This window comes from Coturnix japonica, chromosome 30 (genome assembly GCF_054131305.1).
Source record: "Coturnix japonica strain WE chromosome 30, WE-NBRP24, whole genome shotgun sequence".
Taxonomy (NCBI): Eukaryota; Metazoa; Chordata; class Aves; order Galliformes; family Phasianidae; genus Coturnix; species Coturnix japonica.
The window spans coordinates 2,925,403-2,938,798 of NC_140692.1; the positions used below are offsets into that span (position 1 = coordinate 2,925,403).

The 13,396-nt window shown below is 51.3% G+C and overlaps 2 protein-coding genes across 2 annotated transcripts; one reads left to right on the forward strand and one right to left on the reverse strand.

Annotated features, from left to right (window-relative positions):
* The first annotated feature begins 238 nt into the window (after positions 1-238).
* On the forward strand, positions 239-6,614 carry LOC146755810 (man(5)GlcNAc(2)-PP-dolichol translocation protein RFT1-like). Its single transcript, XM_085525295.1, has 7 exons — positions 239-418; positions 689-739; positions 1,477-1,607; positions 2,730-2,874; positions 3,487-3,592; positions 4,668-4,917; positions 5,369-6,614. Exons 1-7 carry the CDS (start codon positions 247-249, stop codon positions 5,531-5,533), a joined length of 1,020 nt encoding a protein of 339 aa, XP_085381421.1. The 5' UTR covers positions 239-246; the 3' UTR covers positions 5,534-6,614.
* A 405-nt stretch (positions 6,615-7,019) lies between these two features.
* Positions 7,020-12,870, reverse strand: LOC146755811 (maestro heat-like repeat-containing protein family member 7). Its single transcript, XM_085525247.1, has 17 exons — positions 12,848-12,870; positions 12,604-12,721; positions 12,402-12,488; positions 11,714-12,272; positions 11,531-11,637; positions 11,161-11,310; positions 10,863-11,017; positions 10,612-10,759; positions 10,214-10,392; positions 9,993-10,130; positions 9,740-9,854; positions 9,367-9,596; positions 9,068-9,266; positions 8,325-8,762; positions 8,128-8,236; positions 7,976-8,035; positions 7,020-7,861 (listed from the first exon to the last, which is right to left on the reverse strand). The coding sequence occupies exons 1-17, from the start codon at positions 12,868-12,870 to the stop codon at positions 7,692-7,694; spliced, it is 2,985 nt and encodes a 994-aa protein (XP_085381373.1). The 3' UTR covers positions 7,020-7,691.
* Between the last annotated feature and the right edge of the window lie 526 nt (positions 12,871-13,396).

A 13,396-nucleotide genomic window follows, 5' to 3' on the forward strand; every position in this document is an offset into this window, starting at 1 on the left:
CAAATGTAAGCCTGGGCTGCAAAACAGCCAGCAGACTGAATGAGTTCACTTTTTATTGGTGAGTCGTCATGTGCTTCAAGAAAATGACACGCAAAGCTCATAGCAGCCTCACATGGATTTGGTTGAAAAACCCAGTGTTGCACAGTGAAAAGGGCTGCTCACCCTTTTATCTGTATGGTTTAACAAGGCAAGTCTGATTTTGGGCCTCTCTGGTTACTGTTGAGTGATTTACTCTGTAGAAAACTTATGCAGTTCCTTTGTGTATCTGCAAAGATGGTGATTTTCCACAAGGGAGAAAGTCAGCCAGACCAGGGTGACGCTGCTTCTTTGATTTTGCAGGCTTTCCTTAACTGGAAGGAAGCATGGCTGACTTGGAGCTTCTTCAAACAGTCCTTCCTGAAGCAGATTTTGACAGAGGGTGAGGCTCAATGTGTGGGAATGCTGGGGGAAGGAAAGTGGATACAGGTCACAAAATGGACAAGGAGCCTGGGAAGGCTGGGAGGGGATGGTGGTCAGAGCGGCACCAGCAGGTGTTGGCAACCCAGGTGCAGTTACGGAAGGTTTGTGGAGGATCAGAACTGTACCGTCCTGCTGGACATGTCTCTGGAATGCGTCCTGTTAGCAGGGCCTGGACACACACGGGGAGAGATGTGGGGGTTTGTCCTTACTTCTGTGTTTTCAACTTCAGGTGAGCGATACGTGATGACTTTTCTGAATGTGATAAACTTTGGCGATCAGGGTGAGTGTGGCGATGCTGTGCAACAATGACATCATTTTCTAGTTGCTCCTTTTTGTCTGCTTCTGAAAATACTGAAAATATTAGAAACCATTTGAAAATAACATGAAAATGTTGGAGGATTTCAGTGGCGCTGGGACGTTGAGGTGCATTTCAGAGAATGATGGGTAAATGGTTATTAAATATAACACACACCAAAAAACAAGAAACAAAACCAGAGCAACTTGTTTGAGGGTCGTGGATTTAAGGAATGCTTCTCCCTTGGATCAAAACTTGGCAGTTGTGCCTCTTCTGCTGTGCGTCTTGTTTCTGTTTTAAAAACTTGGAAGGAGGCAGCATAGTATCTGATACATTGCAGTTCCTTCTCTTCATTTTCTTGGCCCTGTTGTCTTCCTTTGCAGTCTGTTAGCTGTTACAGCAGGAACACTGTTGTTTGTAGCATCACATCTCCAACTGAATGTGCTCCATAAAAGCAGTGTCCTTACAGAGTAATGAATGGCAGCAGCAGTTCAGGTGACAGCACTGGCTGCGCCACAGGCTGATTCTCTTGCATCTGGATCTTTTATCTTCCTCTGTAGTAAGAACTGAAGGGGCTGCCTGGGGGTGTCTGGGGCTATTGCTAGATTTGCTCTAATGCTGCATTAAGTTCCACTGGTTCTCTCTTTGTTTATCAGAAATGTGGAATAGGAATTTGTGCCAGAAAAAAAGTGACAGCTTGTTGGTGTGTTTTGTTTGTGAAGGTGTGTATGATATCGTGAATAATCTCGGGTCGCTGGTGGCCAGGTTCATCTTTTTGCCTATTGAAGAGAGTTTTTATGTCTTTTTCGCTCAAGTATTGGAAAGAGGGAAGAATGTAAAGGATCAGAAGCAGGTACGTTTGTTAGTATTGGTTCCACATGAAATGCTTACCTTCTGTTGGAGATCAATTGTATCAGGAGTGTGACTGACGTGTGTTTAAATTACTGAGTGTAAAGATATTTGGAAAGAAACTTGAAGTGGAGACCATGCCGAAGGAGTCTGGACAAAAAGCAAATGGATAAAAAGGTAGCGAAGTAGGAGTTACGAGGTGCAATGACATAATGCTGCATTGTCTGGTAATTGAAGTTAAAATCCTCTACTCCAACAGCATGGTGCTTGTGCACCATGTCTGTGCAGCTGTGCTGAGGCAATTACTGTAGGTTCAATCTCTTTCCAGCAAATAAGTGGCACTTGACAATATTTGACTGACTTGAAAATACAACAGGCTGGTAAGCATTGAGCGCTTCAGAGGGTGCCCTTTCCAGAGGAAGACAGCTGTGTTTTAGCTGAGCTTTGGGATTGTTTGCGCAGTAACGATGGTTACATGAAGGAGAGGTTTCTGTATGCTCTAGAAGAAATTCTTGGTCAGATAGGAAGGTCCCAGTCAGCCAAGTGTCGTGTCTCACGTTAATGGTAGGCTGACAGAGGTGTACCTGTGTGTGTGTTTGACGTGGAGTGTTCATGGTGTGTTTGTGTGTGGGCTTATCCCGTGCACCTGGCAGGAGGTTTGACTCCTCATGAGGGGTGTGGGCAGCTGCATCTTACCATGTACAGAACTCACAAGTGGCTCCTTATGCTGTGGCGAAACTTGTAGTCCAGTGTAACAATGAAGACGTGGCCCTTTTGGTGATTCAGGCTGTGGCCCTGGGCAAATGCTGTGCTTTTCTTTGCTATTTACTGGCTGCTGTTTGCCCCTTTCCTTAAGCCCTGAAACAGAGCTGTCAATGGCTGATCTTTGTTGAGAGTTCTGCATATAATACGGAAGAGAATAAGAATACCTGAGCACAGCTGGAAGCCAGGACCAAGTGTGTAGGTGTGTCAATACCAAAAAATAGTCTTGGCTGTGCCTTGCATTGTGCCAGTGGACTTTTTCCCCCTGGAACAGTTTCTCTTGGTGACAGCAGCAGTTGTGCTGGTTCTAGTTCGTGTAATTGACTGCTGGGTTTTGTTGTTTTGTTTCTGTTTTTTTCTCCAGGATGATGTTGCTATGGCTTCGAATGTGTTAGAACTGCTGTTGAAGCTGGTGCTTCTGATTGGCCTTACCATTGCTGTTTTTGGATGTGCCTTTTCTCAGCTGGCTCTGGATATTTATGGAGGTTCAATGCTCAGTTCTGGAACAGGTAAAAAGCTTTAGCTGTGTTTTTTGTTTCTCAGCTCTGTTCTGAGCTCTTGGCTCGGTCAGCTTTCTGTCTGAAAAAAATCAGCTCAGGTTAAAAGGAGCTTCAAGTAGCCTCATTCTGGTAGAATTATTTGATTGCTTTGCCCTCCTGTAGATGCATGCATTTAGAATATTCCAACTGTAGCACCACAGCTCCCAAAGTTACCTGCAGGGATGCTTGCAGAGGCTGGAATGTAGCCCAGCAGTAGTTTTAACAATATTAGGAGGTTTACAAGGAAGGAAGGATAAAGCATTGGCTTTTCCTGACTTGTGTCACGTGTACCAGCTTATGGCCCAATAAATACAACCACCACTTTTGTGTAGGAGATCTTGTCTGTTACATTAATAGCTGCTGCTGCCTTGTACTTTGTGTTTGGGTTCCCCTTGCTTTGTTTATTCTGTTTGTCATCTTGTCAAGATGTCCAGACCAGAAGCTTCTCAAAGGGACACAGAAGTTGCTGTTATCATCGGTGATAATGTTACAGCTTCTGTTGTGGAGTATGAAACTGTGGCTTTATAAAAGAAATAATGATCTCTTTATCCTTGTAATGCTGCTGTCTTTATTTTGTTGTAGGTCCCGATCTTCTCCGGTGCTACTCGTTGTATGTCCTATTTCTTGCTGTCAATGGAGTAACAGAATGTTTCACGTTTGCTTCGATGTGCAAAGAAGAAGTGGACAGGTGAGGAGTACCCCCAGTGCATCTGTGTGTGATTTGCATGGAGTTAAGCATGCAAATGGAGAACAATTGTTCTGCTTGGATATTCGCTTGGAAATGCTTTTCTGTTACTGAGAAGGCAGTTTCTTTTTGCAGTCGTTTTAAGGACTGTGTGCAGACCTCGATGTAAAAGCTTTAGTTTAAACCTTTGGGTAAAAAGGATCCGAACTGACAAGGTTATTAGCTTTTAATACACAGCAAACTGGGAAAGTAATTTAATGTGAAGTCTTATTTTCTGTACATGTACGTGAATAGAAGCTTCAGTTTTTAAGGTGGACTGTTATGTTAAACTCCTTAAAGTCTTGCAGCTGTTAAAACTTCTCAGTCACAGTTTCTATAGATCACATTTGGGATGACATGAGTTCAGTGGTTTATCGGCCTTGAGGAGAGCTCTGGACAAGATGACTTCCTGTGATGTTTTGCAGCCTGGATGTTTTCTTGGTTCTCTGTTGTGGTGTGTTGGCACTGCAACCTGATGGCTGCCATCGGACTTGTTTCACTTCTGTGGCTGTTGTCTATTACAGCTCTGTTCCAAATTAATTAGGCCTTTATTTTTTTTAGGTCATTAATTAAAAGAGATCCTCTTTTAGCAGTTTAGCAATTGAGCAATTCTTTTTAGATGTGCAAGGACTGCTTTTGTCCCCCTTTCCAAGTGTGATCTTCTCTTTAAAGCCACTGTTTGGAGCAGGACTAAGTGTCACCCTATTGAGCGTTATTGTTCTTCAGTACCGAATAGAGAAGGAAAAAGTCCTCAGTGTTTGATACTGCTAATTATTGTTAGTAGGTTTTCTGAAGTGAATGCACAGGTGAATAGTAGGATAGAATTTCCTTCACTTAAAGTAGTTGTTGGTTTAGTTTACTCAACGTATTTTTCATTCTTGTGCTGCATTTCTTTTCTCAGCCTTGCCGGCTGTTAGCAGATGACAGGAGTTGTTGCTCCCATGTTTTAGAAAGCGAATGGATTTTTATCTTCTGAAAATGAGTTTAGTAATTAAATAGTGCAACTGCATATGTTGTTTATGTTGTTTCTTCTTCCTAGGTACAATTTTGTTATGCTGGCCTTGTCCTTCGTGTTCCTGTGCATCTCTTATTTCTTGACCCGCTGGCACGGAAGTGTTGGCTTCATCCTTGCCAACTGCTTTAATATGGGTATTCGCATTGCTCACAGCATCCAGTACATCTATGAGTACTTCAAGGAAAGCTCCTACAGACCTTTGACAGGCTTGCTTCCCTCACCGTTTTTAATACTCGCTTATGTCATAAGTGGAGGAATTACTGTTTATTCAGAGGTAAGTATCTGCCTCGGGATGTTCCTTTCACTGCGGAGGTTTGTCAGATGGCTTCATTACCAGAAGGAAAGAAATATTATCAACAGGAAAGGCTTACAACCATAGCCTTGGAGATTTCCATTACATCTTGCAAGGCTGCGTATAGATCTATTAAAAATGAAACAAAGACATGCAATTATATTGATCTTCAGATGTGTGCCTGCTTGCCTTCTCCAGGTGGCAGAGAACTGTGTACCTAATGAGTCAGACAGTTCTGCTGGCCATCTGTATATCCACATTCTTAGTTCTTGGTAATTGATGGTGATAGTGCAAAGAAATGGTCACTAAAGATTCGGTTAAAAAAATAAAAAAGCAGTGCAGGGGGAATAAAACAACAACATCTATCATGTATGTAGCTGGCCTACCTTGTGCCAACTGGTTTTCCTTCAGTTGCTGGTTTCCTTTGTTTTAGGCATTCTTCTGCTGCGATAAGGGTTGGATGTCAAGGCTGATTCACATCAGCATTGGGGCGCTGTGCTTTGCAGCTACCACCATTACCATGTTCTGCACAGAGACCAAGCTGGTCCACTTTGTCAGAAGCCAGTTCCTCTCCCAGTATATGAAGAAAGGAACATGAAATGCTCGTGGGCAGAATAATTCTTGTTCGTGGCTGCAATTATGGAGGGTTGTATTCTTTGCACGGGTCTGCCTGGATAAAGGTTTCCACATGAGTTTGTTGGAAGTATTGATAGTGACAGTATAAGTGGTTGCTGACTAAACTACTCTGTACAGTGAAAGAGAGCCGAGTAATTTTCTCTTCATGCATCATTCGTTCTTAGCTTTTCTTCCAACAGCCTCGTTGGTGATGAAGGTCTGTAGTGCACCTGCCTGACATGAACTGATGGCCAGAATTAATGTGGGGAGCTCCCATTCTTACTGGTAGGGAGACATATATGAAGGCATTGTATGGCTTACGTCTTAATTAACATGTAATTAAGAATACCCTTATTGAGGATGGTGGGCTGTTGAAAAAGTTAGCAAAGAAATGGTTTGATGTTGAAAAACAAAAACCAGAACCAAAACCTGAAGCAAACACTGGAGCGAGGACCAAGCACGAAACCAGTACCAAAGTGGAACGTAATGCAGCGCAGAAAAACCTGAGTTATCGGTGCCCTGAAGTGAGAAGCATTAAACAGACAGTTCTGGTACTTGCAGGGAAGCTACTGGAATATGCAGCGTGTCCAAGTCCAAGCTGGCTGTGTGAGTTTACTTCTGTCAGCATCATTCATGTAAGGAGAGAATCGATTAGCTTGTCAGAAATGCTCTGAAGCTTTTCTCTAGACAGAAGTGTGGTGGGTTTTTGAGCAGTGCCGAACAACAGCTGTGAATTACAGTCACGTCCAAGTTCCAGAAGGTAGAGTTAAATATCATTGACTTCACTGCTGTTCTGTTCCTACCTGAGGTGATCAGTGCAGTTATGAGCAGATTTGTCTCGCCTTTCTGCAAAGTGGAACGTTGTGTATGTTGAATGAGATTTCCTTCTGGGTTTGTGCGTGTTGGATCTCTTGCTTTTGGATTAAAAAAATGCTGCTTTTTCTTACAACGAGGTTTTTCATCTGGTTGCTCCTTTTTGTGTTTGTTATAAACCTTTGTGTTGATTTAATTTATTGAAAATGTCAATGCTCAGAAGCAATAAAGCATTGAATTTTGTTTCCTAAGGGCGCCATGTCGTATTGCTGGTCTAAGATGTGACTTCAGAGCATACGAGCAGCACGTTGTAACAACCAGCATTCCCTTCACATGGTTTGAGTGGAGCAGGAAATGCCGAGTGTGCTGAGACGTACAGCATGAAGACTTCACTGTCATCACATAGCAAACTCCACAGGTCCTGAGACAGCTCTAGAAGCATCTTCACTTCCAATGGCAGTGAGGAGTTGGTACCAATGGACAGAGCTGACGGGGTGAAATGCTTTCTGGTATCACTGTGGTACCGTTAGAAATGTTTGGTTCTGTTAGAAATGTTTTCTTAACTGTCGCCTCCAAATCCGGCGACAAGTCAAGGCTGCGTGTGAAAGTACCGTGCCTCCGCACATGGGGAACAGATGAGACTCACACACAGTGCGTAATGCCAAAAGAACGAATTTAATGCCTTGCAACAAATAGTATATACCGGTACATGTGACCGCCCCCATCAGGTACTTGTGACCTCCCTGACTCCAGCCCAGGTGCACCCAACAGCTTTGTCTCAAGTGATGCACGGTCATAGTTTACAAATCCTGATGAGCGGGCTGAAAGGAAGTGATCACACTATGATACAGGAACATCCCCTTCACCCGAGATTTCTGTCCAGGTTTTGTCTTCTCCAATTTAGAAAAGGCTCATTGGTAGGCTAACAGCATTGTAACCAGCATTACTAACACATCAAATGCCTATTCCCATAGATTCCAGCATTGGTAACATTAGATCCTATTTGATTCACATCCAATTTATTAATAAAATAGAAGCACACTGGATAATAACCTGGATAATGCCTAATAATTGCAGTTCCTGAGACTGCATTGGAAATGCTAGAAATTCTCCCATTATGTCGCTCCGCTGTTATCTGCAGTATAACAGGTTACAAAGCAGCACACGGGCCCAGTCACTATGAAAACTGGATACTAGGGCCAGTCCTAACGACTCCCATTTACTTTCCAAAAGCACAATTTGTGCGGGCGATGGGGCAAAGGGAAGTGATGTGCCCGAGGAGTGGGGCTGAGCAGCAGGCAGGAGATGCTGGGAGCTTTGCAGGGCGCTCAGCTGTCTGCCCGGGAGGAGCGCCACCTCCTCCATGTGCCACGGAGCCTGGTGGAGAGCTGCCCAATGGCTCCTTGTGGATGTGGCCTCGTTTCCTTCAGGATCTTCAGCGTCTGAAGGGCCAAGGAAGCGACAGCTGGACTGGGGTCATGCTTCATTCCCTGAAGGCCTGCGATAAGAGGAACAGAGAGGCATGATGACCCAGCTCTCCCCTCTGGCAGGAGGGAGCGAGGGACAGGCATGTCACCTGCTGGCTGCCCCAACATCCCACTCCCTGGCTTACTTTGGTAGATGTGCTCTCTGTCAGCCCGCTGCTCATCCCTCATGTGCCGCCCTAAGAGCCCTGCGAACACAAAGCCCCGTCAGCGACCCCCGCTGTTCCGTGGGTGCAGCATGGAGGGCCGGGGATGGGGGAAGCTCAGCCTCGTGGCTCACCGATGAACCTCACGGCCTCCAGTCGCAGGGTTTCCTGCAGGCTCTGCAGGTAGAGCAGGCAGTCGCCCAGGTAGTCCTGCGCTGCACTCTGTCTCCTCCTCTTGGTCAGCTGAAGAGGGAAGAATGTGAGGTCAGTGCAGGCTGGTCCCGACCCTGTCCTGGGGTGTGGGAATGGGCATACTGTTGCGCATACACACCATGCAGTCGCTGATCTGCCAGAACTGCTCTGTCTGCACCAGGTGCTCCAGCTTCCTCCAGCGCAGGAACCGTGCAGCACCAAGGAGGGCTTTCTGGGAGGCCTGCCAAAGAGCTGAGATAGCACCGCAGCCCGAGCAGCCGCAGAGCCCGTGTCCCCAGAGCCCCTCTGCAGGGAGGATGCAGCAGCAGGGGCTGATGCTGCTGTGGGCTGCAGTACTCTTGATGTATGGGGGGCACCACGGGAGCAGCATCACCCTCCCCCAGATGAACCTGATTCCCACCTTGGACGCGTTCTCTTCCTCATCGTGCAGGTGTAGATACAGCAGGACCAGGTTCCTGCACACCGTCTTCTGCATCTTCCTCTTTTCTTGGCCCTCCACAAAGCTCAGCGTTTTGAGGAAGAAGTCGATGGAGAGCTGACGCACCGTGCCGGACTCCTGTGGAGGAGGAAGGAAGGACATCTGTGTCAGCAGCTCCAAGTCCATGGCAAGCAGGGACAGCACCACCAGTGAAGTGGGGGCAAAATCTCCGAGCTGAGAGGATGCAGATCTTGAGGATGCCCTCAGAACTGCTCCAAAGTGTGCAAGCTCTGCCCAGCGGAAAGTCTGCCCAGGACCACGCAGTGCCTGAACCTGGTGAGCGGCCAGGAAAGTCCCCTGGTGCGCTGTCACAAGGCAGCAGGCATGGGCACGCTGGGCTGGCAGCCACATCCCTCGTGTGCTGGACTCCCTATCATCCTTACATCGTTAAGCAGAGCTGGGAGCTTGCCGGCCAGCTCCAGAGCCATGACGCTGAGCTTAACCTCCTTCAGGAGGTGCAGCAGGTTGCTGAATATTGGTAGGGCCGTGGCACGGATGTCACTATCTGCATCCTGCAGCTGCTCCATGATGCACGGCAGGAAGATGATCATTGTCCTTGTCTGTGGGGAAAAACACCCCATCCTTTAGGTACGGCAGCAAGCGTAATGAGGGCAAGGCTACTCTAGTACCAGCCCTGAATAGCAGGCAGTGACGGGGTGGGCAGAGCGCACCAGCTCCTCACTGCCTGAAGAGTTGCCGAGTTGTACATGGCCCCGCTACAGCCCCATGGCAGGCCCAGCCCAACCTGTGGCATTCCTGGCCACCCCTGCTCACCGTGTCCTGCCTCTTGCTGAGCTGCAGGATGCCCCTGAGCACCAGCTGCTGCATGCCCACCCTCTTGCTCTGCAGATAGTGGGCAAAGATTCCTATGATGCGGTGCAGCTCTTTGCTGAGGTCCATGCATTCCAGCATCTGCAACAACACACGTGGCTCTTAGTGCTGGATCTAACAGTCAGCTTGGGGAAAGACAGCAGGCCCCGAGGGAGGCAGCAGGGCTCGTGCTGCCAGTGGCCTTGCAGCCTCCAGTGTTCTCTGCTTCTGCAGCTGTTGCTCACCTCAACGAGGAAGACCATGGCCACCATATCCCAGGAGTAGAAGTTGGTGCTGAGCAGCTCAACCAGCTGCTGGAAGATGGGGTCACGCAGAGCAGCAGGCAGTTCCCTCATCACCCTGCAGGGATAAGAAGGCACCGTGAGCCCTGAACCAGGCAGACGCAGCTCTGGCTGTGCAGCCCTCTTGCCACTGCTGCAGGGGCCACAGGCTCTGAGAACTGGGGACCCCCGTGACACCACAAGGAAGGGCTCCCACCTGGCCACCACCTGCACACCCTGGAGGTGGGTCACAGTGCTGAGAAGCGCGTCCCAGCCCCCCTGCTCCTGGATGGCCTCCATCTGCTTCTGGAGGCCCACGATGCAGAGCAGCACCTTCAAGGACTGCACCGCGGACCTGCAGGTGGAGAAGGGTGCGAGTCACATCAGGAGCCCCAGCACCGGGTCCCTGGGTGCAGCAGGGGGACGGGGATGTGGCACCTGATGGGAGTGAGCTGGTGCTGCTGTTGCCCCTCCCAGAAGATTTCCACCTCCTGCAGCGTCAGCTCCGTGGTGAAGGACACTTGCAGGAGAAGGGCTGGGAAGAGCTGGGGGAAGATGGCTTCAGCCTCCTTGAGGACCAGAGGCAGCTGGAGTATCTCTGGTAGGATCCTTGCTGCCTGCAGAAAGCACCCGGATATGATTCTTGCCCTGTCCCCTGGGTTTCCACCCCGTCTCTAGAAGTGTAGGGATGGAGAAAGGGAGGGGGGGGGAGGGAGACCCCCAGAGCCCCAGGCAGGTCTATGGATGCATCCCAGGGCAGGAAGAAGGCTCGGGGGTGGACAGGGAAGGGGAGTGGGGACTCAGCTGGGGTTCAGCTGGCAGAATGAGGAACTCACGGCCAGGGCAAGGACACGTGGCCTCTCCTTGATGAATGGGGAGGTGTGCTGCAGAGTGTGGTTTATGAGCACTTGGAACACCTCCTGCAGCACCGTCTTCACGGTTGAAGACTCCGAGAGCATTTCCCTCCACATGGTGACAGCAACTCTGCAGGTCCCCAGGGCTGTCAGCGTGGCTGCTCCTGCCTGGCTGACGGCCGTGGGGTGGGGGGGGGGGGGGGAGAGGAGCCCTGAGGGCTGTGGCCCCATACCTGGAGCAGGTGAGAGAGCAGACCAGCAGGCTGCTGACCATCTCCTTTGGGAATTTGCTGGCCAGCACAAGCAAGGCCCTGCTCAGGCTTTCAAGAGCTGGCTTGGCTTTGATGGAAGGCAGGCTGCTGTGGATCGCCTTCACAATCTTTTGCACCTGGAGGGGGGGAGCATGGGTGAGAATGGGATGGCACCAGAGCAGGGCCCTGCTGCCATCCCCACTGCTGCCTGCCGGCCAAGCGCAGTGCCAGGAGGCGCAGAGCCCCCAGGGCTGGAGCGGAGGCAGCAGCAGGTTCCCACCTGCTGTGGAGGGAAGCGAGCCTCTCCTGCGAGCACATCCACCATGTGGGCAGCCAGCTGGGTGCTGTGGAGGCTCGGTGCTTTCATGCTCTCAATGGCTGTGAGTAAAATGTTGACCTTTTCAGGGTACAGGAGGTATTTCAGAAGGACCTGTGGGAGGGAGGAGAGGAGGGATGACTTATCCTCTGCTTGGCTGCTCAGCTGTGCAGGTGTCCCAGGAGAACTGGGAGCAGAGGCTGTGCTGGGTGATGCCAGGGATATGAAGCGTGAGGGCCCCAAAGGCACCAGGGCTGCTCGGGGACAGTGCGTGCACTCTTCCTGACACTGCAGGCCTGGGTTCTCCTGTGGGCTCAGGGTTTGCTCTTTGTACCTCGAAGATATTTCTGGCTCTGTCCTCACGGGAAACCTCCTGGTGGAGCGAAGTTTGGCTGTCCCAGAGCTGTGGTACTGTGCGCTCCTCCGGTTGCCATGGCAGTCCTGGACAGGAGCACACACGGTGTCAGTGAGGGGTCTGGGCATCTGGAGGGACCTAGCCCAACACAACTCCTCTCACTTGGGGCAGCGATGAAGATGAAAAGCTGATGAACAGCATTAATCGCCTCATCTCTGGTCCTGTCATCCGTGGAAGTGCAGGACAGGATGAGGTGTCCGACCAGCTTTCCCAGCACGGGGAAGCGTTGGTTCTCCTGGCACTTGTGCTGGAACACCGCGGTTCCAACGAAGCAGGTGCACAGCTGGGGAGAGAGGCAGCACGGCTGAGTGGGCAGCAGGGCCCAGCCCAGGCTCTGTGCAAGCCTGGACACAGGTGGGCTCTGGCTGGGGAGCCAGGATGTGGTCCCAGAGCTGAGCGCGCCGGGACTCCCTACCTCAGGCAAGACGCAGGTGTTGCTGAAGGCGAGCAGCCTGGCAATGCACACCACAGCCCTCTCCTCCACGGCCGCCAGCTGGCACGTGGTGAAGGGCAGCAGGAGCTGTGGAGAGAAAAGTTGCTGTTGTGCCCACAGCACGGGGCACTCGTCCTTCCCCTTGCTCCCCAGCTGCAGCGGGGTGGGTGGTTGCGTCCCTGTCCTGCTGCAGCCCTGCCATCTTCCCGCTGCTCCCCACCCATCCCTCTAACACCACACGGGCTAGTTTTGGGCCAGCACCCCCTGCCCGCAGCAGGCCCTGGGGGGACCTCGTGTGGATCCCTCCTTTGTGGCCTTGAACCATCCCCGCAAACCCCAGCGTTGCCACATCCAAACCTCCATGATGTTCTGCAGCTCCACGAGGACAAAGCGGCCAGCGCTGCTCACCAGCACCTGCAGCAGGTGGTGCAGGGCTTCCATGGTCTGCAAAGGAGGACAGGGGTCAGGGCGGCCTGCCCTGCTGCGTCCTGCTGGCAGCAGAGGGGCATCCCGGGTGCTGGTGCCCAGGAAGCGTCCCCAGGGCTCAGCTGATGCACACCTCCACGTAGAGTGCCGCATCGAGGTCCGCGTCGTCCTCGTAGCAAGGGAGGTGGAGGACGCTGCCGAGGCAGGCACGCAGGAGACCGTTCTTCTCCTCTGGAAGCAGCCATGCTCCACTGCGAGGGGAGAGAGGGCAGAGGTGTGATGCTCCGCTCAGCACCCTGTGCCCTGCAGCCTGTCCCGCTCAGGGCCCCGGCTGGGACTGATGCCTCCACGCTGGCAAAGCCGTGCTGGGGTGGTACCTCATGGCGGTGATGGTGCTCATGGCCTGCTGCCGGAGCTCCGTGTCCAGGTGCTCGGCAGGCTCCTCCTGCAGCAGCGCCTGTGGGCACAGCGGGATGGGATGGGATGGGATGGGATGGGATGGGATGGGATGGGATGGGATGGGATGGGATGGGATGGGATGGGATGGGATGGTGCAGTGTGCCCTGCTTGGTGTGCAGAGCCCAAGCACCCCATCCAGGCCCCCAGTCCTGGCCCTCGTTCAGGGCTCCCCAGTGACCCTGCAGTGGAAGGGCTGTGCCCTCAGCCCAGCCCTGCAGTGCTCCATTACCTCAATGCACAGCACCACCTTCAGCACGTAGTCACACAGCTGGCTGTGGACCACGCTGTCCGTGATGGCAGCTGTGCAGGCAGTGCGGACGCAGGCCAGAAAGCGCAGCTTCTGTTCCTGTGTCTGAGACAGGAGGGGAGTTACAGGGGTTGGCATCGGGGGACCCCGGCACCCTTTGGGCACAGCCGGGCAGGGGCAGCCATGGAAGCACAGAGTGCACACTACCTGCGGTCTGCAT